Source organism: Sebastes fasciatus, chromosome 5 (assembly GCF_043250625.1).
Source record: "Sebastes fasciatus isolate fSebFas1 chromosome 5, fSebFas1.pri, whole genome shotgun sequence".
In the NCBI taxonomy this organism is placed as follows: domain Eukaryota; kingdom Metazoa; phylum Chordata; class Actinopteri; order Perciformes; family Sebastidae; genus Sebastes; species Sebastes fasciatus.
Window position 1 is genome coordinate 5,652,062 of NC_133799.1, and position 23,492 is coordinate 5,675,553.

The following is a 23,492-nucleotide window of genomic DNA, read 5'->3' on the forward strand; positions in this document are numbered from 1 at the left end:
TAGCACACATGTTAGAAGAACCATGTGTGAATTATAAAGCCACATAGATGAATTCCTTTTCACATTGTGGTATTAAAAGGCTTTGGGGCTCTTTCTAGACTGCATTCGGCAGGCTACGTGTCGATGCAAGCAGCCAGTCTTATATTTAAATATGTGCGTATACATTGTGCATGTATGCGAGGCGGCGTGGGTCTCTTTATCTCGTTGGAATTAGACCCTTAGCTCTCGTTCTTATCACTCTGTCCTGTTTGCTCAGACCTCGCAATCTACCTCTCAAATGTGGGTTTAGAAAAAAAAGAGGATTAACCCATTAGCTCTCATCTTTTCTACTTTATCCTTCATTCAGCCAACTGTTAAAGTTTCTGACCCGTTTGGCTCCACCCTGCCCCCGACATAAGGTCCGTTTGTACTGCAACGTGGAATCATTTCTATACCGCGTGAGGTTCTCTTGTCTCCCTGCCCTGAGGTCAGAGGTCACCGTGGTGGGCGGAGCAGAAGTCCTGTATGCTGGTTGGGATTCAGTGTATTGCCCAAAGACAGGGGTGCAAGCCCAGTTCAAGTTCACCTTTCTACTCCGCTGCCCCCACAAAGTCTGCCGTAAAATGTAAATGAAGGGAGGGAAAGTATGAATGTGAGAGGGAGACAACATGTCAGACAGCAAACAGACAAGCAGGCAGCGTCGAGGTGGAGCAGCTAACGGCAATCAGATAGGGGAAGCTTTAAATCAAACATCGCTTGTTATTGTTTTGCATGAAGAGTGGTCTTCACGCTCACTAGAACAGCTTTTAAAAATCCCCATATGTCAGCCATAACAGCAGGATTTACATCTGTCCTTTGCACTTTGGTAAACACAAGATGACTCGTATTGATTTGGAGGCAGACTATTGCATTTAGAAAGCCTTCATAAAGGTTTGGCAATAAAATTGTGGAGGAAATCCTTTATTAGCTAAGTATTTCCTTAGTTGGTGAATGGCCTTTACCCCAGATACACAGATATGATCAATGTTGCAGAGTGATGAAGCAAAAGTAGGTTGCTGTAATTTATTTTCCAAATCATTTTGACTGGCAGAAATAAATGAAACCTGTCTGCTCCCAGGCAGTAGCAGAAACGTACTCATATCTCATCATCTATGAAACAGTTTTTGAACTAAGCGGGATTTCCAAATAATAGCTGGTCACTGTCCCAAGGGGTTGATAAAGTAAAGAAATCACCCAAAGTACAGTGGTGATTTCCCTCCCTGGCTAAGGGTTTTTTAAGGGGATTCATCTCTGGACCACAGAGACTGCTTGGTTTTTGCACTGAGCCATGGTTTAGATATTAAATGCCCTGTTATCTCTCTAGTTGAGGTCTGGTTATTCATAAAATGTGATACCAAGGGCATCCTACAGACACTTAACACAGCAGAGATGCACCCAAAAAGGATAGCTTAGCTCCACCAGCTTCTTAAAGCATTTTTTCTTACCCTGAATCCATGTGTAAATCAGTATCTGGCGGCAGCCTGGTCTGCCTAAAAATGAATAAAAACCCATCCCATAAAACAAAATTGCATTGTGAATTAGGGAAACTATTTTGTCGCGGATTATGTTTGATTTTGACGTGTCTCAAATACGTTTGTTATGATAGTCCGCGTATCTCCGTGTGGGGAGGAGGTCGGGGTGGTGGATCTGTCAACAAACACCAGACTTCAAAATGTACCTTAAAGAGAGATTTGTCAAGTAGCCCATTTAACACTCTTATCAACATGGGAGTGGGCAAATAGGATTGCTTTATGCAAATGTATGTGTATATTTATATTAGAAATCAATTAACAACACAAAACAATGACAGATATTGTCCAGCAACCCTCACAGGTATTGCATTTAGCATAAAGAATAAGTTCAAATCATAACACGGCAAACTGCAGCCCAACAGGCAACAACAGCTGTCAGTGTGTCAGTGTGTCAGTGTGCTGACTTGACTATGACTTTCCCCAAAACTGCATGTGATTATCATAAAGTGGGCATGTTTCATAGTTTCATATGATGGTAGTATGTTCACTCTAGCTTTAAAACTGAACCGGTTTCAATTTACAACGTTAACCACGTGTTCAAAACTGTTAAAACGTGTGACCGTAGTCCAGTAGAAAATACATTTCCCTTGAAACGTAATTGCAGTTTAGTTGTATGGGACCATAATTTTGTAGGAGACAGGGTTGCTGGCAGATACATGCACACATGTAGACAACATTTGACTTTTCTTCTCTGTCTGTGGCTCATAGTTTTCTTTAAAGTTCATCCAGTACTCTGTTTTCATGTATTCTTGTCATTACATGACCAGTATCGCTGACATATATATAAAAGGTTTTATAAGCATCAAACGTGACTCCTCATTTGAGGAAGTGGGTGGGGGGGAACATGTGTAGTGGTGCAATGTAATTTGCATCATCTAGCATGTAGGAAATTGTGATGCCTGTGATGAACAGTGGCATGAAACAAAGCGACCACTTCTGCTTCCCTCTGCACAGGAAGAGTCAACAGAACAGCTTTGTTGTAATCACTTCTGTCTTTGAAATGACATATATGACACAGACGGTATCAGAGACGGAATTGTTTTTGTGGCTCAAACATGGAGTGTAATTTGTGCTTATTTGAGCTCAAAGTGTGGTCGTAAATAATATAGTGTGCACATACAACGTACATGTATGGGGTGTTCTGAAGTGAATTTGCTTTATGTCCCTTAATGCTAAATAAAGGGATAGTTCTTGTTTTATTTCCACTCTGAGCCCTCTGTCATGTGTCAGTAAATAGTACAGAGACGAGTTGTGTCTGTCAAACCAGATCCAGTTAGGTAAGTTGTTTTAATCCTGCTTACACTGGCGCTATTCTCCGTCTGACAACTGCAGCCGTTCAGTTGTGCCTGTATCGCCCTTAAAGAATGTAATGAATCAATATTGAATATCTGTCGGCCGCCTCGCTGCATCTGCTCTGTCAGTTGTCACTTCCTTCACCCTCTGAGGAAACACAAGTTTCGCAGCTCTTGTTTCCTTGCGCAACATTTCTCTAACATACAGCTATAGTATAGGGTGACTGAAATATTTCTTCCTGTGCATGCTGTGGCTCATCATTGACTGTTGACGTAAGATTTTGTCGACGTGTTGCATTTTATTAACACCTGTTAGGAGTTTTCGCTGCAGTGGCAGGACTTTTGAAGTACATTTTGTGGCTCGGCCATCTGACCAGTTGAGCTGCAGTGAGGAGCTGCAGGGTGTCAACTGTATGCTGAATGCTGCTGGTTGGGTGTTTAGTTGGGACTGAGGGCATTTGTCATATTTCGTCATTCTTGTTTACCTTCAAACTTGCTGTTGTGGTTCAGCCAGTTCATGTCACCCGTCTCCATTACGATTGAATCTTCCTGACCACAGAAACTACACAAACTGTGGTCATTGTTACACATTTTAAGAGGTTATACCCAGCTTTTCTTTAATGCTTCCTGCAATTAATACATTAACAATGTATTGTTTTAAGTTGTAGAGACAGCTGAATGAAAATGTTAGGGCTGTCCTCCACCAAAGAAATTCTTCTTCTTCTTCGATGAACACTCATACGATTTTGTCAACGTATCCTCATACAACGGTTTGTATGATATCTTATGAAAAGTCATTCCCTATTTTCCCTGCGTTTTCCTACGAATGTCCATCAACACATCTCAATTTCCACTCGTTACATGCATACAGTCTTTTCAAAATAAACTTCAGTTTTCACAGGAAACAACTTCCTTAAGGTCAGGCAACAAAATACTTACAATACAACAAAAAAGTTAGGTTTAGGAAAAGATCAACTTGGTTAGGTTTAGGAATTGATCGACTTGGTTAGGTTTAGGAAATGATCAACTTGGTTAGGTTTAGGAAATGATCGACTTGGTTAGGTTTAGGAAATGATCAACTTGGTTAGGTTTAGGACATGATCGACTTGGTTAGGTTTAGGAAATGATCGACTTGGTTAGGTTTAGGAAATGATCGACTTGGTTAGGTTTAGGAAATGATCGACTTGGTTAGGTTTAGGACATGATCGACTTGGTTAGGTTTAAGCAACAAAACTTCTTTGGATAGGTTTAGGAAAAGATCAACGTCATTAGGTTTAAGAAAAGATTGACCTTGTTAGGTTTAGGAAAAGATCGACTTGGTCAGTTTGAGGCAACAAAACTACTTGGTTAGGTTTAGGAAAAGATTTACAAAATTACATTGCATTACTTTTCGTAGGTATAGCTATGAACTGTGTATGAGAACAGCCTGGATTAGTTGATTTAATCGACTGATCTGTAAAACTGCATGACTTTAAATCTTGTGTTTGCCAGAGATGTGCTCATAAGTTTCATGGAAATAAGTCATTCAGCATGAAAAGAGCATAAAAAATGACTAATCGACTAAAGAAATCCAACTACGACCAATTAATCGACTAAGAGGGGGCAGCCCTAACTGTGTCATGTAATTGCTTTCTTCTATGTTGAAAGGTGCTTTAACACATCTGACGCACAATTCCTTACACGTTTGGAGGTTACTGATATTAAGTAAAGATTGGCTGATCTTCCAGATGAGTCAGACCTGTGGATCTCGTATTGTTGCACAGTCAGACAGAGAGACAAAATGTCTCGGCTGAAATGTCTGCATACAGAGTAATAACAGTGATAACCAGGATGTCTGAGGGTGTTGTCTCTCTTCTCATCATGTATTAATGACTATGTAAATATGTGATATGGAAAACAGTCCATTTTCCTGTGAATGGAAGCAGAACTTAATTTCACTCATCAGCCTGCGGAGAGACCTTGGATCTTACGTACACATCATATATATATACTGTTTATCCTTCTGTTGAGTACAGAACGTGCCTACGTGGTAATTACTCTACCGTACCCATGACATGCTGGTATGGTTTTCTGTGTAATTCCAGTGAGCCACATGAGCCGCATGCAGGAGAAAAACAAGCCTCTTTCCCTATAGCCAACCAAGAACAAATATCCCTTCTGGTTATATCCTCACTGCAGTGTGATGGTGAGGTGTAACGCGGGCAAGGACTGCTGTGGTGGCCACATTTTAGACAGGTTAGCATGCATGAAGGTTTGTAGCAGGAACGGGTGTCCCCATGTAGTGTGGTCTTCATCTTGTCTCGAAGAGCTGCTGACTCAAAAATAATTTGTGAAACCTTGTTCCGCTGCGGGGAAGTTTTAAAGTTTGCACTCTGACATTAACCCATTTGTGCCGAAAGAATATATTTAGTATAATAAGGAAAAATGCCACATTTGTTCAGATACCTGATTGTGCTCCTTTGAGTTACTGAGATACAGCCATGTTCTTGTACTATATCTTGTATTTGGGCACATGGGACTACTGTTTTTTCCTGAAATATAATGGAGTCTATTGCAAAAAAACAGTAGTCCCATGTGCCCAAAGACTAGATATAATATGATAAGAAAAACTTCAGCCAAACGGTTTGATCAATTTTGAAAGTTTCTTCAGATTTGTGCTTAAGCGAGCCCAGAGAACACTTGCTTGTTAACAGCGACAACTGTGGCCGTTAAGTCAACGAAAGACAGCGTCGGGCTCGCGCTTGTGCTCGCTCTAAATAGAAATGAACGAGCATCGCTCAAAACAGTGAGACGACACACGTCAGCTAAAACCACAATATCACTCTATATTTCAGCTGCTTGGCAGTAATGTTAGCTGACCAGCAAAGGTCTCTCCAAGAATCACTGCTGATACTAGTGTTGGCTTTTCCTGCTTCAGCCTCCCGACCGCGGTCGGAGGGAACAGGGGAGACACCGGCACACGGTCGGAGACGATAACGTTTCTCGCTGCGGAGCCCCGTCACTTCATAAGACACGGGAAACCTCTGTTGGTCTGGAGGAGCTGCAGCAGTTATTTCTGCACAAACGTCCACTGTACATTCACTAGATATTCTCAGAGCTACGAAGTCTTCTGCAGTGTTTAGTGTGCGCGCATGCACGTGAGGTGGAGCGAGCTGAGTGAAGGCAGGCAGGCAGAGGAGCAGAGACTCCGGCCCTGGAGACCAAAGCTACGGTCTCCCCCGTATAGTACGACCGCGGCCAACACTGTTTAACAGACGGGCTTCCGTGATATAACTTTGCAGTTTTGGTGCTTCCGTGTAGTTTGTGTTGGAGTCTTGTCTGAACAGCGTAGCTACACATATGCGAGCACGCATGGGACACCGACCCGGGTGATTTATACGTGTAAGAAGTTACAAACAGTCCCTTTAACTGTAACTCATTCATGCTTTCATTCAGAGTGTACTCAGTGTAAAAGTGCAATGCGAAACCAGACATTTCTGAAAGTACAAGAAGAGGGCAGGTGGTGGCTACAGAGTCTATTCATGTATTAGTCAGCATAGCTGCTATGAGTGGCGGCGCACAGTCACCGCTGCCTCCTGTCATGACTGGCACTTCAGCATGTCCAGCAGCACCTGCACTGGAAATTCATTTCCCCACATGCTGTTGACTTAGTGTTCAGTTCTTATCTCTGCCTGACTGATCTGAGCTGCAAACCTCTTTTGAAACATTTTGATCACATTCTGAGGAAACAGAGAGTGAGCACGACAGACGGTAACTCTCCCTCCTGTGGGCCGTTATAGGTGGGATCACTGTTGTGTTACAACAGTTGACTAAAGGGAAGACGAGACATACCAGAATGTTGAAGCTCATTGCTTATAACAGACACTGCTTTGCATACCTGAGCACTTTTGGGAACAGGTATGTAGGAGAAACATTACCGCCTACAGAAGTTGCAGAAAAAAATCTCCCCACTTTGCCTCTACACTTCCAATAAAACACTGTAATGAGGGGAAAAACACACCAGTCATACCTGAGCAAAGTCCCACCCCTGAATATTAATCATGTTTAAACAAAGTTGAGACAGCATTCACGAGACAGTGTTGACTCGTGGGCTGAGATCCATCTCGGCTTTGAACCAACCAGGTGAAGAAAGTGACGGTTCTGTGATTTCACTTCCTCTTGTTGTTGAGGCTAAAACACTTTGTCCTCCCGTGTGAGCGGTTTGTCTGCTCTGTTTTGTGTGAGTAATCCTGCACATGTTGCACAACTGACAGCTCAGGGACTGCGTATTTATGCTTCACATGGATTTCAGACTGGAATTATCATTTTTGTGTGTGAAATTGAGCATTATCTCGTCTGTCACATCTTCTTTTAAGTTGTGATTTGAGTTGGCGGGGCGGCTCTGTAGTCATCGCTGTACTTATCTGCTCTTCTGCAACTCACAAAAGTTTTGCAAAACTTCAGTCAGGCTCTCGATAGTCATGAATTTAAAAGCAATTGATCAAGTTCCTCAAATAATATGCTGGACTTTTTCTTGCCGTATCATCCATTTAACATTGTTTATCTCGTTACTCTATACAGTATAATGGGGGTTTGCAAAACGGAAATAACGCCAAAGCATTAGCAACAACAGAATTACAACATTTTGATTTATGAGAACTGTATGAAATCAGAGGAGCGAGAAGTATAGATGTCCACTTTAGTGAAAGGCCAACGAATGGAAAGTTTAAAAAATAGAGACATATTTGATGCTTGGGGGGAAAGTTGCCACAACAAAAAGCTGTTGCCCTTCAACTGAAGACACTGATGTTAACAGACAGCGGGGAAGTAGTAGTCTGACACTCTGTTATTCTTTCTCTCCCTCAGGTCTTTGTAGTCTGTCAGCGTACTCTCATCCTCCTACCTTTGCTTCCGCTACTTGTGCCTCATTGAACGCTGCGCGACTCGGCTCTGCTGCCGGCTTTGGTTTCCCTCAACTGCAGGAAAAACCATTGAGACAAGAGAGAGGCCTCCGTCTCCAGAACTGCAGCCGACCTTTCTCAGAGCTCTGACCGACCCCCCCTCCTTCCATTACATAACCATAACCTCCAAACCTCCAGCAAGCTGCTAGCTGCTTCACCACAGACACGGTTGGCAATCGCTCTTCCTGGGCAGAAGGATCAACCATCATCCCCGGACTGGTGCTCCTTCAGTGGGGGAGGCGAGGGGAAGGAAGGCAGCTGAACGCCGTGCCGCTTTCCCCGGAGATGAAGCTGCAGGCCGTCATGGAGAACCTGCACAGGCAGCAGAGGGCCAAGCTGCTGATGGAGCAGCAGCTACAGCAGCAAGCCGCCGCCCAACACACTCAGGTCCGCACGATCGTTGGAGGAGGGGACGAGCCGATGGGGAGCCCGGCCCCTGAGGCGGAGCAGGCCCAGATGGCGGCGCTGGCAGCCATGCGTGCCGTGGCGGCCGGGCTGCAGAGGGTGTCGGACAGCCCCATGTCGGATCGCAGCAGCGGCGGCGAGGACGAAGGCGACGATGATGACAATGAAGATCGGGAGGAGCATTACAAGGACATGATGGGGTCAGATGAGGAGGAGCAGATGTGAGTGAATTTCTTTGCTCTAAACATGTAGTGGTGCTCTTCATCGCTGTCTTTTTAAACAATATTCTGTTTTTGACACACGCAGCAAACAGAAATGGGACGAGGAAGACTTTGAAGGCGAGATGGAAGAAGACTTTGACGACGACCTGGCGGAGGAGGGTCTGCCGACGGGCCACGACGCGGTGGCTCCCGGGAAGGGCATCCTCCTGCTGCCCCACCGTCAGCTACACCCCCACTCCCAGCTGCTGAAGGCCCGTCCCAGTGTCGACCAGGAGCCCCGCGTAGCCATCCTGCCTCCACACGCCACGCACAGCCATGTGGGCGGGCAGGACCACGGAGAGTGGACCTACGAGGAGCAGTTCAGACAGGTAGGACGTCTTCATATTTCTTCATATGCCTCCTGCTCTGCTGCTTGGTGTGTTCTTCTGTGTCACTCATTTTAATGTACATGAACGTTGCTACTGGCGATTCAGTCATGTCAGAGTCTGCAGCTTTGACTCCTGCAGTCACGCTGAACCACGTCCACTTAATCCCTAAAATATCCTCAGCTGCTGTAGCACACTGAGGATCTATATAAATCTAACATGATGGTTGTGGACCAGTGAGCCACATCTGGCCTTCGCACCCCTCACATCATGTCACTTTCCCAGCTGAAGTAATCCGACCAGGGTGAGAAATTAACACCAGCCACCGGCCGAGTGTTGATAAACCCGACGCCGAGGCTTTTAAGTTTGTCTTTGCCACCTGACATTCTGGCAGGTTCTGGTCTAAAACAATCAGTTTTTCTTTAGAGCCTGTAAGACTTGACATTTACTAACTACCGTGGCCTGAGAGTGAAACGACTGTTAGCGGAGGCAGAGAAGCTGAGGGCAGTGAGAGGGGAGGGGGGGCATTTTAACAGCTTTACCAGGCTGGCGTTTACTGTAAACATACTAGTGGGCTGGATATTATGAGGGAGGCCCCGGTGGAATAAGACGGGCTGTTTACATGAAGAGATTTAAGTCTGTCAACAGCCAAGTTTAGATGGAGGGCTGCTGCTGATAAAAACGACCGAGAGAAGGGGGAACTGTTCACTACTGATTATAAAAAATTAATTACTTGTTATTTAATACATAATTTCTTTGCATTTTTTGCCATATTTGTCACACAAATTGATGCCATCTCATAGTGTCCATGGATAATTGTAAAAGAAATTGATTACCACACACCATTATTACAGTATGAAAATGCGCCGTTTTGGGGAAATTGGATCATTAAAGTCAACGTTTCATCAAAAAAAATTAGATACAAGACTTTGAGAGGAAGAATGATCTTTTTCTGACAAAGCTATTTATGTTTTAGATATAGTAATAATTAGGGCTGGGATGATACACCTATCTCCCGATTTGATACATCACGATACTTGGGTGCCGATTCGATATGTATTGCGATTTGATATTTCGGTTTATTGCAATTTTTGTTAACTTTTTTAATATTAGACCAGGGGAAAAAGTTGAATCATACACTTCTAAGGACTTCTACTTTGGAAAAAATCTAAATTAATACAATAAAAATGTTTGATTTTCAGCATGTATGTAGTCAGAAATGTCTTGAAGTCAAATATATCAGTCATTGTCAGGAAGTGTTTATTCATTTTTTTCTAGCAACCCAAAAATCAAAGAATAGACATTTCCCTCTCAAATTAGTGTTTTGTTTTTTTTAATTTATAAGGGACATGTAATGTTTTATACTTCTGGTGAATATAGTACAATCTTATTTGTATTTGTATATACAGTTCTCTTTGTTAACACCTTATTTTGAAAACCAGACGTAGTCACATGTGTTTTCTTCTGCTAACTTCGCCAAGTCCGTCGTTAGCTCTTACTGTCAGCTCCGTTCTCTTTATACATCCATGGTCAGCTCCATCGGGGCCGTTTGAATGCATTTAACATAAATGTCAGTATATGGGTGCTCTACAGTTGTAGCGTCGGCTGATTTGACCACAGAGATACGAGTGACGGTTGGATTGACCACACGTTACCACAATACGATAGCATTAGCTGTCCATGACAGAGGTAGCATGCAGCTTTAGCCGTGATGTCTAGCTCTGCTTGTCCTGACAATGTGTGAAACAAAAAGTGTTTCCATACTTTACTGTATGTGAAGTGTTTATCACTTTGGATTTGAATGTGATGGTGCAGGTCGTATCCACGCAGACCCTCCGACATTTTCTACTTTCTCGTTGCAGCTCGCTGCGGTTTGTTTTGGTTGACGGATACGGAACAGATATGACGTCACGTTACTCAGACTACAACAATAAAATTTCCTTTTACTTCCATATAAACTCAAATGGAGCAAATATATCGATTCTGGTATTAAAAAAACAATTTCAAATTCGTAAAAAACATTCCGGTACATAGGTGAATAAAAAATGTTCCCACCCCTAGTAATAACTCGACATAATTTGTCAATGAAACCCTTTAAACTTGCCTCTGCTTTTGTGTAAAGACTAAAAACTAAGGCTGCTTTACTGGGATTAAAGCGTGGCCTGTTATCGAGCCACCATTTTATGCAAAGGCAGTTTATATGACATAATGGAAGCCACTATTGAAATGCAAACACACTCATGGCCTGTAGCAACGTTGCAAGCCATAAAACATGTTTGACAAACTGGAGATTACTAAACTGGTTTGGGAATTGTTAGAAGAGTTTTATATTGATGCCTTCAGTATGTTGGAGGTAAACAAACTTCATTTTTAACTCTAACCGTATATTCTGTAATTTAAGGTCTTATTTCTTGTAATTACAGAGTGTATGGAATATAACTCCTCTAAAACCTCCACTCTGCTTCTCTAAATAGTCCACCCCTCCCTCTGTAAAGCCTAGTGTGAATGACTTGAATTGATACTCTCAGCAGTTGGTGGTTTTCGGACGTCAGGTAGGAAACGCAGAACATTTTTTATCATGACATGTCAGTCAGTCGCTGACGGTTATATAATCAAGTCAGCCAGTATATTGGCTGCTGAGATAGTGTTACCCAATCCATTGTTGATTAAAACCTATGTCACTCCCACACAACTCCTCCTTCTATAGGGGGCAGAGCAGAGGGGAAGACCAAACTGCTTGCATGCTGTCATTTAAAACCTGTATTTTAACATGACATAGGGAATAAAGCAGCAACGGTCACATCTGTTTGCAGGGAGTCGCGGCTCCAAACCTCAATATAGTTTAAATATGCTGTGAATTTGAGTCTTGCTTGTTATTCACACATGACTCATTTGGCCCTGGATGATTACGGTGTTTAGTAATAATTGCAGGTTTAGCCTGTGATTATAATGCTCTGTGAATGTGCTGTGTAAAGCAAAAAATGACCGACCTGTTATGACGAAGCCCCATGTAAATCAGACTCAGTGATTTCAGCCTTCATTTATAGTTAGTATAGATTCTATTTTTCTTCTGCTTCTTCTTTTTCTATCTGAAACTGCCATTTGTGGTTTCTTCTCCTCATGTGAAAAGGAGACAGTTGAATCTACAGACCACAGTTTCTTAATGCATTTTCAGAGCAAACTTGATCGGGAGGTTAAGAAATGTAAAATGTGGAAATTATATTATAATATCTGTAATAATGGTGAGTGTGTCATACAAGTCCAAAGCAAAATGTCATAACTTACTTGGGCTGCACGCGAGTAAATGTACAGCCACCTGAAACATAAAAAAAAATTAATATGATGCTGCAGCTATCAAGGCCAGGAAAACCCCTGTCACCCGACCACACAAACACCCAGTGGCGCACTCAGCCTGTCTGAGGGGCAGGGGCGGAAGAAGTAAAAGGGGCACCAGCGCACAGAAACTTTTGTAGCATGTAGGGCAGCCTATATGGCACTGCATCATGTTTTCCCCATTTTAAGGGCACCCATTAGTGCACTACATCATGTTTTCTCCAATTAAGGGTACCCTAGAGGGCACTGCATCAGGTTTTCCACATTTTAAGGGTACCCTAGAGGGCACTGCATCATGCTTTCCCCATTTAAGGGCACCCATTAGTGCACTACATCATGTTTTCTCCAATTAAGGGTACTGTAGAGGGCACTGCATCATGTTTTCTCAATTTTAAGGGTACCCTATAGGGCACTGCATCATGTTTTCTCCAATTAAGGGTACTATAGAGGGCACTGCATCATGTTTTCTCAATTTTAAGGGTACCCTAGAGGGCACTGCATCAAAGTTATCCATTTTAACGGCACTCATTAGTGCACTGCATTATGTTTTCTCCATTTAAGAGCAACCATTAGTGCATTGACTCATGTTTTCTCCATTTTAAGGTCACCATTAGTGCACTGCATTTCCCTTTCACCACTGGAAGGGCCCTAGAGGGCACTTTATCATGTTTTATCTACCATAGGGGCATCTAAGGGGGCACTTCATCACATTTTCTCCACTGGAAGGACTCCCTATAGGGCACTTTATCACATGTTCTCTACTGAAAGCGCTTCATAGAGGGCACTTTATCATGTTTTATTCAACATAGGGGCATCCAAGAGGGCGTTTGCCCCGTTGCTGCGTTTCCTTCTAACGTGCCCTCCATCAGTGCAATCACCCATAATTGGAGCTTCATACAGTTCATTGCAATGTCCGACAAGCTCTCATAGGCTGAAACAGACTTCACTAAGTTATTGAAAGACATGGCTCTTCTCCTCACTGCTACGCTAGACAAGCGTTACTCAAGGCCCTCATGAAACTATAGTTAAAATGACATGCTACCTACTTTACTCTTAGTATACACATTAACGTTATCCACAAGTATCTATTAGCTGCAGTTGAGGCAGATTACAGTCAAGCCGAACTATGAAATCATACATAAACCTGACAGTCCGTTTTTATCATGAAATTCAAATCCAACATTGTAAAAGCAGCACCACGTTAATAACTGGGTAAGGCCTCAGTGTTTTGGGCATGGGATATATCAGGCTATAGGTGGGCTGTGCATTTCAGTCATAAATTTGTATTTCTATTCTTTAATTACACACACAGAGGAAAACATTTGTTTAACGGTATTTTAAAGAACAGACAAGGGATGTAGTTGATTATTCTTAAATTTAGCGTTCAATGCCGTTGCATATGAGCTGTCTGTAGAAAAATAAGTGTGCCCTTTAACCAAGAATTATGGGAGAAAGTCATGATCTCCAGCATTGTGAACCCCTATAATTTACACTTACTCACACACACGTGTTCTTGAGTTAAATCATGTGCAGATTGAGTGTTTTGGAGGGCACACTGGTGGGTGGGGAGGAAGGGGTTAAGGCTGTACAGTTTATTTTGGGCAGGTGGGTGGAGGCTGTTGGAATGTGCCTGAGGGAGGGTGATAATGTGGCCACTGGGAACCCCAGATCCTCAGCAGAAACCCTGCGTGCCTCTATCAGTCGGCAGCAGTTGGAGCTCTTCCAAACGCAGAATTGTCCTTTTTCTCTGTTATGTTCAAAGTCACGTCATTTGTATAGTTCCAATATCATGTGCAGTGTCTCTATGGGCAACACAGCAGCGATGGTTCATGATCCAGTCCAAAGTAAACCTCTACATATAAAGTGTAAGGAAACCAACAGGGGATTGAAAATGTCAATTAGAAAAGTGAACACAAAGTTGTAACAGTAGAAACAGGCTTATAACTAATGTACTAATGTAGTGAATCAAATTTAAGAAAATCAGTAAAATACATCTGACAAATAAGTCCAATAAAATAGGTTCAATTTCCCTGAATATCAGTTTTCCACACCCATCTAGATCCAAGCTGCCATGTAGGTGAGGAAGCATGCACACAAACCCGACTTATAGGAGAGGTTTGCCCCCCGGGGTGTTTGTGGATATATCAGCCAAGGCCCAACCTGCATTCCTGGTGGATCAGCCGGCCACCTTCCTCTCTCCACGCTCTCAGCTGAAAGGTCAGACTAAATCAAGCCAGCAGTGTCGTATCTGGCTGTGGCAGGCTGCGGAAGAATTAATTAAAGGACAAGGATTCGTGCAGAGATCAAATTATGCCAGCATCGTTGGATTATTTTGTAATTGAAACTGATTTGCGATGCCGGTGGAGTGCCATTTCAGCTCCAGCAGAGTTATTTCAGTGATACCACTGCAACCTTTGAGCCCCCCCCCCAATTCCAACCCGTTCAACTCGTCAAATACCACCGCTTGGTCAGTGGCCCTCGGCGTCTGATACCAACGCACCGAGGCATCATTTAGTATGGGACGCTCCAGATTTTCTACTAACTCCAATGTAAACCCATCAACGTCATTATTAGACGGTCTGAGCAACTGACGTAGTATAAAGAAAGGGAAAGTCTGCGTAGGGTGGGTGGAGAGGTGGGACGGGTCAAACAAAGACAGGACTTTCAACCAGCAGACCGCTGTTTGTGTCCCGTGTGAAACCAAGTCAGTGTTGACTTATTTTACCTCACTTTTGTTATTTAACTTCCGTACTTTACTAATGCCAGTTACATAACAAACACATTTATTTATATACCGAAAAAGTGACGTCATTTTTTTTGGGAACAAGCTTGGTTTTCTGATCTTTCGCACCGCAAATAAAGACATCAATCAATCACATTGTGCGGAATGGGTTGAGTTGCGCCTATATTTATGAAACAACAACACAGAGGCTCTGTAGTCCGAACCAAGGCAGCAAACTTTATTACTCCTTTCAACCTTGACAAAGGCAGCGCAGAGCAGATCCACTCCTTCCGTTTTTACTTTTCACAATAAAAGCCCTAGACATATAATATTCGCAGTCGGGTATTTCATATTTTCGTATCGTTTATTTGTCACGCCTCCTGTGTGTAAAGGCCTAAACCAAATACTTTTGTTGCCTGAACCTAACCAATTCCTGGGCTCTTTTTTAACAAAATACATCAACCTCACACAACACCAAGACACTTAAACCTGCAGTAGGCAGAATATTTTTGGCATCATTGGGTAAAACTTCCATAATAACCTTTCAGCATATTGTAATTCAGGTGTTCTGAGAGAAGACTTCTGCACCTCCTCTTGGCTCTGTTTTCAGGCTTTAAAAAAATCTAGCCTGTGACGGGAGACTTTGACCAATCACAGGTTATTTCAGAGAGAGAGCGTTCCTATTGGCTGTGCTCCGGCTGCTGGTGGCTGGTCAGCGTAACCTTTTTGAACTTGTCCTGCTAACGGTTAACTAATAGCTTTGTAGATAAACGTGTTGGCCGGCTGCTGAAGTCCCAACAATATCACTGTGAGAGATGAAGGCATGAGAAAAGTCATGACGAATTATGTTTCTAATCACTTCATGTTTTTACTAATCTCATCGCGCCTTCCAGCTTTTCTTTGTTCTTTGACTCCTGAGCAGCTCCACAAGATATCTATGCATATACAGTTACAATCTGGTTTCATTACAATGCTATAGTATACATTTATATAACTGCCCCACCACCCTGCCCCCTTTTATAAACAATATCCTCCTCAGGCCAGAATTGGTCCAAAGGCCACGCAGAGCCTTTGAAGTCTCCTCTCCTGTGTCTTTGTCTGCTTTAAACACCAGCAGCTGGGCAGATGGAGCCCAGATGGACAGTAAAGTAGGGATGTCTTTAAAAATTCATGGCACTCACCATGATCAGGGCGAATGGAGGGGAGTTGGCATTAAACATTAAATTGCTCACACACACACACACACACTGGGAGTGGGGGGAGGGGGCTGTTAGTGACAACAGGAAGTGTAGCTGGAATGAGAGCCAATTGGGAGCGACACTTATTGGGATTGCCCGTCAGGTTTCTGCTGATACAGCTGTCTGATAAGTGCTCGTTGGGTTCATATTCCTCTGTAGGTTCGTCCAGGCCTTTTGATCTGCCGGAGGGTTGTATGAATAGGACGGACCGTGTTGTTTTTGCATTTTATATGAACATGTGCATTTTTACAGCTGTAGATTTGTCTTGCTAAAAAGCACTGGAACTGAAATCTGCTGAGAGCTGCTTTGAATTATAGAGGTAAAATGTATTTCTAAATGTCCCTCATGACTGTTTCTCTACAAACTCGTGTTGACAGGTTGACAAAATCATGCAATGGATAAATTTGTAATCCATTTAATTGACATCTTGTTGTCCTCCCTCCTCAAATCCACTGGCCTTTTTGATGTTAATGAATAACTAGTATCAAACTGTGTTTAAAGAGGACCTATTGCGCTTATTTTCAGGTGCATACTTGTATTTTGGGTTTCTACTTGAACACGTTTACATGCTTTAACGTATAAAAAATGCTTTATTTTTCTCATACCGCCTGTGCCTCATACCTCTTTTCACCCTCTGTCTGAAACGCTGTGTTTGAGCTCCTGCATTGTTTGTTGCAATATGCTCCGAAACGCCAGGAGGCGTACAAACAGAATATTCTGTGGATAAGAAGTCAACGATTGTAACCGGAAAGGAAAGTAGGCTGCCTGGCAAGAGTAGTAAACACTAAACGCCGACGTACATACCGCCAAACATTGCATTTGTGTACTGTAATTATTACTGTCGCTTACCTCCAAGTCAAAGTGACTTTCTGTCTCTCGGTGCTTCCCCTCGGGCGCCACTCTTTCCATGAGACCTTTTTTGAAGCTTTTACAAAACGATCTCTGATATTGTTTCACAGCCTGCAGCAAAAAGCTTCTTCTTTCCCCAGTGTGTTGTCTGTTTCTTTTATTTAATGTCATGTGACTGCCCTGTGGTCTCTCAATGAATAGTTGCTCGCCCAGGGTATCCGTCGAAGGCATCCATGTTGAAATGAAAAGCGCAGCGAGCACGGTTGGCGAGTAATTACAAAAATTCAGAGTTGCACGATCAACCACCGCGACAACTTGCGGAGCCTTCGCGCCACAATGAAACTTTGGGCTTTGTAATTTTGCAGACCTTTTACATGCACAAAAAACTATAATACACTAAAGGAAAGAGAAAAAGCACAAAAGCAGAATAGGTCCTCTTTAAGAATTTTAAAACCTTCTTTGCACTACTTGGTAACTACTCAAGCAACATTTTACACACTACTCTTGTGTTTTTCTCCAATCTATTAAAATGGATTTAACTCATTATAATTCCGAGTACATTAACTCTAGAGCAACAAACTACTTTATCGGTTTCCTGAACTGGAGTCTGCAGGGGTTGAAGTAATCAGCACAAGGGAGTTTTCATTTAGTTTATTATGTCTTGCCTGCAGAAACCTCTGTGTGCAACGATCTGTGTTTAACAAAAAGAAAACGAGGTTAATGGGCCCTGTTCATGTCATGAGAACAAAAAGGCCAAAAACAAAGGTGGAGGCAGGGCGGGAAGACCCCTGAAAGTGTTGGTGTCGAGTGGAGGAGGAACAGCATGGGAGGGGAAAGAGGAGGTGTGACTGACAGAGCAGGAAAAACATCAGTCAATTGGCGTCAGGCTTTGAACCACTGCCAAGTAGAGTGTGTAGTACACGCTGGTTTTGACTGTGAAGCTCTGTAGAGCATTATAATCGTGTCCAACGTGCGGCGTGCAGCACATAGCTGATGTCAGAAACTGTACAGCTATGGGGATTCTGGAAATTGGCAGGCGCTCAATAAGGAGGAGGAGAGGGGGGTTGGAGCAGGAATGTAAACAAAGATTGCGTAAAGGCTGAGGCTAGCTCCTTCGTCCTGTCTTTTTCATTGGCTGTTGTGTTATAGATTTTATTTCGGCACGCTCCTGGATTACTCGTGTGGCTAAGCTTCCTCCTGACTTCAACGTGTTCATATAGATCGAGGGAATGATTGTTTTGAGCCAGGGAGACTTGCACAAATCCTTCATTGTCTTTGCCACTGTTGTGTGTGTTGATCTCTCTCTTTGTCCTTTTCTAAATGAAATAATGTGAGTGATGGTTCATCTCTTTCTTTCCCCTTTTTGTTCCTGCATAGCCTTGTGTCTCAATACGAGCTCAGAGAGAGATCTGCACTGAACGGTTGGATTTGTCAACAAACAAAACTCTTTCAAAGTGACATCTTTTCATACTGCGGTCCGGTGGAAGGCATTCATTTGAACAAAAGCAGTGCGTGCTGTCGCCTTCAGATGCTTATGAAAAGGTTAGCATGTGTTGAAAGCTTGCATTCTTGAAAGAATCAATTATGAAATAGGTCAAACATACATAAAGATACTTGCTGCATGTTCTCAAGGTCTGAATCCCGTCTGTTCGGTCAATAGCTCAAACATTATACAGAGCAGGGCACACTCCTCTGACATTGAACCATAAAGGAGTGCTTTGATCCATAATATCACATTTGACAACACTCTAGCTGCCTCGTCTTGTCCTTACGATAATAGCTGAAATTCTGTTCACACTACAGACACAAATAGTGATTCTTAACCTCCATTTCACACCGTGGTGAACTGATAATAGACCTTTTCTACTGCATACATTTTTTCTCATGTCATAGCAAGAAAGCCACAGGCGTAACTAATAACATTATATGGCTACATACCATTTAGATGTATCGGCCCCGCTAATGTGCATGTTCGCTCATTTGACAATAAGGAATCATAATTGATTACCTGCTGTAACGAGTCAAAATGCGTACTGTGAAAAAGGTCTATTATAATAAGAAGGCACAGATAAATTGGACGACTGTCTCAAATTGCAATTTGCTAATTTAACATTTTAAAAATATACTTCAGATTTAAAGGTACAGCGGGAACCACTTATAGTGATCTATATGTGGTATATGTGCTGCCGGTGCCGAGGAGCCGGTCCACAGAGTTTCACTTTGGGAGCATTACATGACCAGGCATTATCAATCCACTTGACAAATGCGGCTTCAACGACATTCATTAATTTTTTTATTCAGAGAAAATTACTTTCCTTTTCCCGTTACGATATCAATGTGCACGCAGCATCAGCCTCAGGTATCCAGGTGGAAAGCAGACGGTCCGCGAGGCAAAGTATCAAAGGAGTAAAGTAAAAAACAAAACAAATATTCAATTAACGTTAGTCTACCGTAGTTTTAAAATGTGTTTCCATATGTTTTCAAGTATGAAAGCACCCAAAATGAACATAACCAAATTATATAATTAGCATCTGTACAGGAATGATTCTGTCCCATGCTTTTTGATTCATATAAGCGGTTTATCACTGTAACCGTGAGTTTTTAACCACCGCATTTTGTTAGTACTGTATCTCTCGCATATGCACACACATGAATGTCTTTGATATGATACCTCCTGTCGATGCTCCTGCCGACTGTTTCACGCTATTTCACTGATTGACAGTTGGTGGTACGAAATGTAGTGATGCACCAACAAAGGCAAAAAGAGCAACGTCCTTGTATACATACAGGACGTATATATACGCATCTACACAGTTTACATCCATGTTTGCAAGCAAGCCAACATTCAACATGTTTATTAGGCCTGAAGAATACACACACACAATGCATTTTGGTGAGAAACAGTAAGTGTAAACTCCACAGAGCACATTTAAGTTGCATCTAAGTTACTTGTCTTGGGGCTTGTGCTGCCAAGTGTCCCAGATCCGACTTTAAAGGCTCCATGTAGAGGACAAGCCCGGGGTTAGCTTTAGGTCAAACTGCAGCCCATCCACCTATTGATCTGGGCGGGCATTGCCACGTGGCCATGACGTCTCCGTCTCTGGTGAGCCACGTGGACAGACATCTGCCCTCCACGGAGGTAGGCGTGCCAGATATGTTTTTAAGGCCACTGTTGTCAACCATTAAACTCATTGCCCTGCGCCATCCATCACTCTGATTGACAGTGCGAGCAGCCGACCACGTGTCTTTCCGTCTGCACAGCAGCAGCACAATGCAGCCTCCTTTTTAATTTTAGCCTTCCTGGGCACATTAAATATCTCCCACATGTCTTCATCCTGTTTGTATTCAAGCACTGTGACCGACCTTCCTCTGAACCGTCACCTATCTCTGTCTCCATCTTTTTGCCTTCAGCCGCAACCGTTATCAGTGCATCTGCACTGGCGCTACCTTCTGCTTTCACGCTCATTAGATTATTATCTAGGTCATGATGATTTTCCATTTTGAGGGTTCGAAGATGAGATATCTGTGAGGCAAATAACATTGAAGTGAGCTGAATGCGGTATCAGTTATTTGGTTGCTCTCTTTCAACACGCTGCTTTATAGTCTTAAATTGCTGTTACACCCACTTCCCCTCCGTCGGTCTGCTCAGCTCTGCCCTACCCAGTTTGGGCATCCATCATCGTGATACTACTCATTAGCATTGCGGTTACAACAGATTGCTCACAGCTACATACATCAGACTCTCCAGGGCCCTGGGAAAGCTGGCTGCTATTCCTGATTCTTATCCAAATGTACAAGCCATGGCAGCTGACGGCGGTAGGCAGGAATGGAGTGCAGCGTGTTAGCGTGGGATAGTGCTCATTCTGGTTTCATGTCCCGTCTTCGTCAACTGGTTTTCACCTTTTTCCTCGTGTCAGCAGGGGATACTGTATATCCAATTATATCCGGCAGAAGCCGAGCATAAAAATCCTTTGGTAAAGCCCTGCATACTGAGGCCTCACTTACAACTTCTCACGCCGTAAAGAGCCCATGTCCTCAAAGATCATTGAGTTTCTGGCACGTCATTGAGTTTCCAGAAGTGTATTCCGCCATGGGGATAATCGTGGCGTCTGGAAATAAAAGGGAAACGTACACATTATAGCAAAATATGTTTTAAAACTTGATGTTTTCAGGGTGGAAACCAAATTGAGAACTTCCTTAACAAACCAGGATAGAGTTAATCTTGCAGATCATGGACATCCTGTGTTTTGTGTTACAGTTGACACATTTAGATATGTGGTTTTATTCAGCCGCTATGCGGGCTGCCTGTGTATCATTCTCTGTGTCTTTTTCTACCTCGCTTATCGCTTTTTTTCATTTTTAGGGTAAATGTGACTGTAGCAGATAAGGTGAAGTCAGATACAGTCGGTGTTGTTTGTCTCGGCAGGCCGTTGGCTCCTCATTCTCAGTCGATGGAAGTTGATTTTACGAGGTCACGCGGTCAGTTAGGATTATGATGTGTTTGATTCTGCCTTGATCAATAAAACACCGTTCAATGCCTCTGCAATCTGACAGCTCTATTGTTGCTGTTAATTGTGTGCATGTGAAGGGGGGGATGGGGAAGGGCGGAGAAGACCAAGATGGATTCATTATAGATGTCAGTTTACGGAGACATGTCGATGCAGTTTCTGTCACATCACTGTCAGCTCTGTCGACTGACAGGATTAAGTTATTTTCCACATGGACAATAGAAGCACAAGGTATTTGCATACTGACAAAGTAAAGAGAAATGGCTAAATTCCTACTGTTCAGCAGGCACAAAGACAATAAACGTGCCACTTTTACAATCTGTCATTGTAAGGAAAATACTCTTTGATCCTTTTCACGCTGTAGCAGTCGGCCAAGCTGAACTGGTTCCAGGAGTTATTTAGTTTTTTAGCCATGTGTCGTCGTCTGTTTCTGTTTGTGATTTTTCTACGTATCCTAGATTGGCTCTTGACAGCTTCTAGAAAAAGGGGTGTGAAATGTGTTGCTTTTGATCAAAGAAGGGTGTGTGTGTGTGTGTGTGTGTGTGTGTGTGTGTGTGTGTGTATATAGCAACAGGAGGTTGTTTGTTGGCCTACTTGTCTGTCTTGTGGCTACATTACATTCATTGTCTATTACTGTGGGTGTAGATATCTTTCTTTCTGTATGTTGTACAATAGATTTCTCCCTGTATGACTGATGGAGTGTTAAATGACATTCCCAGAAAGAAGCCCCTTCTCTTTGATTACCTCCATAACCTGGTTTCTCTGAGTACTCTGGTTACTTTAGTCCATGAGGTGCTTTTTAGGTATAGGGCTGTCAATTTGTTTCAACGGGACTAATTTCTTCAACACATTGACACAACTTGCGCTTTTTAATTGGTAGCGGCTGAGTCTTAAAGCTAGAGTGAAGATACTGGCATCATATGAAACTAAACCTAAGGAATCCATTGGTACCAACCATGTCTACCAAGCTTGTTGCGAAGGAGGATAAATAACGCTCCTACTTATGCTAAATTTTGGAGAGGAAAAATTAGCATGGCCATTTTCAAAAGGGTCCCTTGACCTCTGACCTCCAGATATGTGAATGTAAATGGGTTCTATGGGTACCCACGAGTCTCCCCTTTACAGACATGCCCACTTTATGATAATCACATGCAGTTTGGGGCCAGTCATAGTCAAGTCAGCACACTGACACACTGACAGCTGTTGTTGCCTGTTGGGCTGCAGTTTGCCATGTTATGATTTAAGCATTTATGCTAAATGCAGTACCTGTGAGGGTTTCTGGACAATATTTGTCATTGGTTTGTGTTGTTAATTGATTTCTAATAATATATATATACAGTACATTTGAATAAAGCAGCCCATTTTCCCACTCCCATGTTGATAAGAGTATTAAATACTTGACACATCTCCCTTTAAGGTACATTTTGAACATATAAAAACAGTGATTCATTTGCGATTGACTGGACAATCATGCGATTAATAGCGATTCAATATTTTAATTGATTGACAGCACTATTTTTAAGTTTTTAGCAGATGGAAACCATGACTTGACAAAGAAGAAGGCACAAATAAAAAGTCAAACTCCTGCATACGATCAAAGGAAGGAGACGCTGCCACAGCTCTACTCACATTGTTTGATTAACAGGTGATCTCTGTGCAAACAGCAGCAAAACAGAATCCTGAGCAACAGAGAGAAAGAAAAACAAGAACATGGGCTTGTCACTTCAAGAATCTGATTCTTTTTTTATTTAGTTGTCAAGCAGAACGGACATATAAAGAAACCAGTTGGTGTGTTGTTATAATACCTGGTTTCTCAGCCAATCCTTATCAAGTCAGAGGCCGCCTCGGCCTTTCAGTATTCACTGTAGGAGAAAATGAAAAAGACCTGCTGTACATCTGTGATTTTATTTATTTTCTAAAAATGTTCCAGTCTGTAAAAGTAGTCTAATTTTGTCACAAGGTATTTCAGTTCTCTGGCTGTCGGGTTATCATGCTCAGCAAATCCTGTAAGTTGGTTATCTTGAATAAAATAAAAGTCCAGTCTCAATCTAACGATCCAAATAGAACAA

The 23,492-nt window shown here is 42.7% G+C and overlaps 1 protein-coding gene across 3 annotated transcripts in view; it reads left to right on the forward strand.

Moving 5' to 3' along the window:
* arid3a (AT-rich interactive domain 3A) overlaps positions 1–23,492 on the forward strand; it is a 50,908-nt gene that overhangs the window by 12,134 nt on the left and 15,282 nt on the right. For 2 of the 3 annotated variants that reach the window (XM_074634672.1, XM_074634674.1), the window contains exons 2-3: positions 7,688–8,408; positions 8,494–8,776. In XM_074634672.1, the coding sequence (XP_074490773.1) occupies positions 8,068–8,408; positions 8,494–8,776 (624 nt within the window). In that variant the 5' untranslated portion in view covers positions 7,688–8,067. Of the gene's footprint in view, positions 1–2,475; positions 2,828–7,687; positions 8,409–8,493; positions 8,777–23,492 lie in introns of those variants that run through there. The other variant, XM_074634673.1, reaches the window with a different exon arrangement.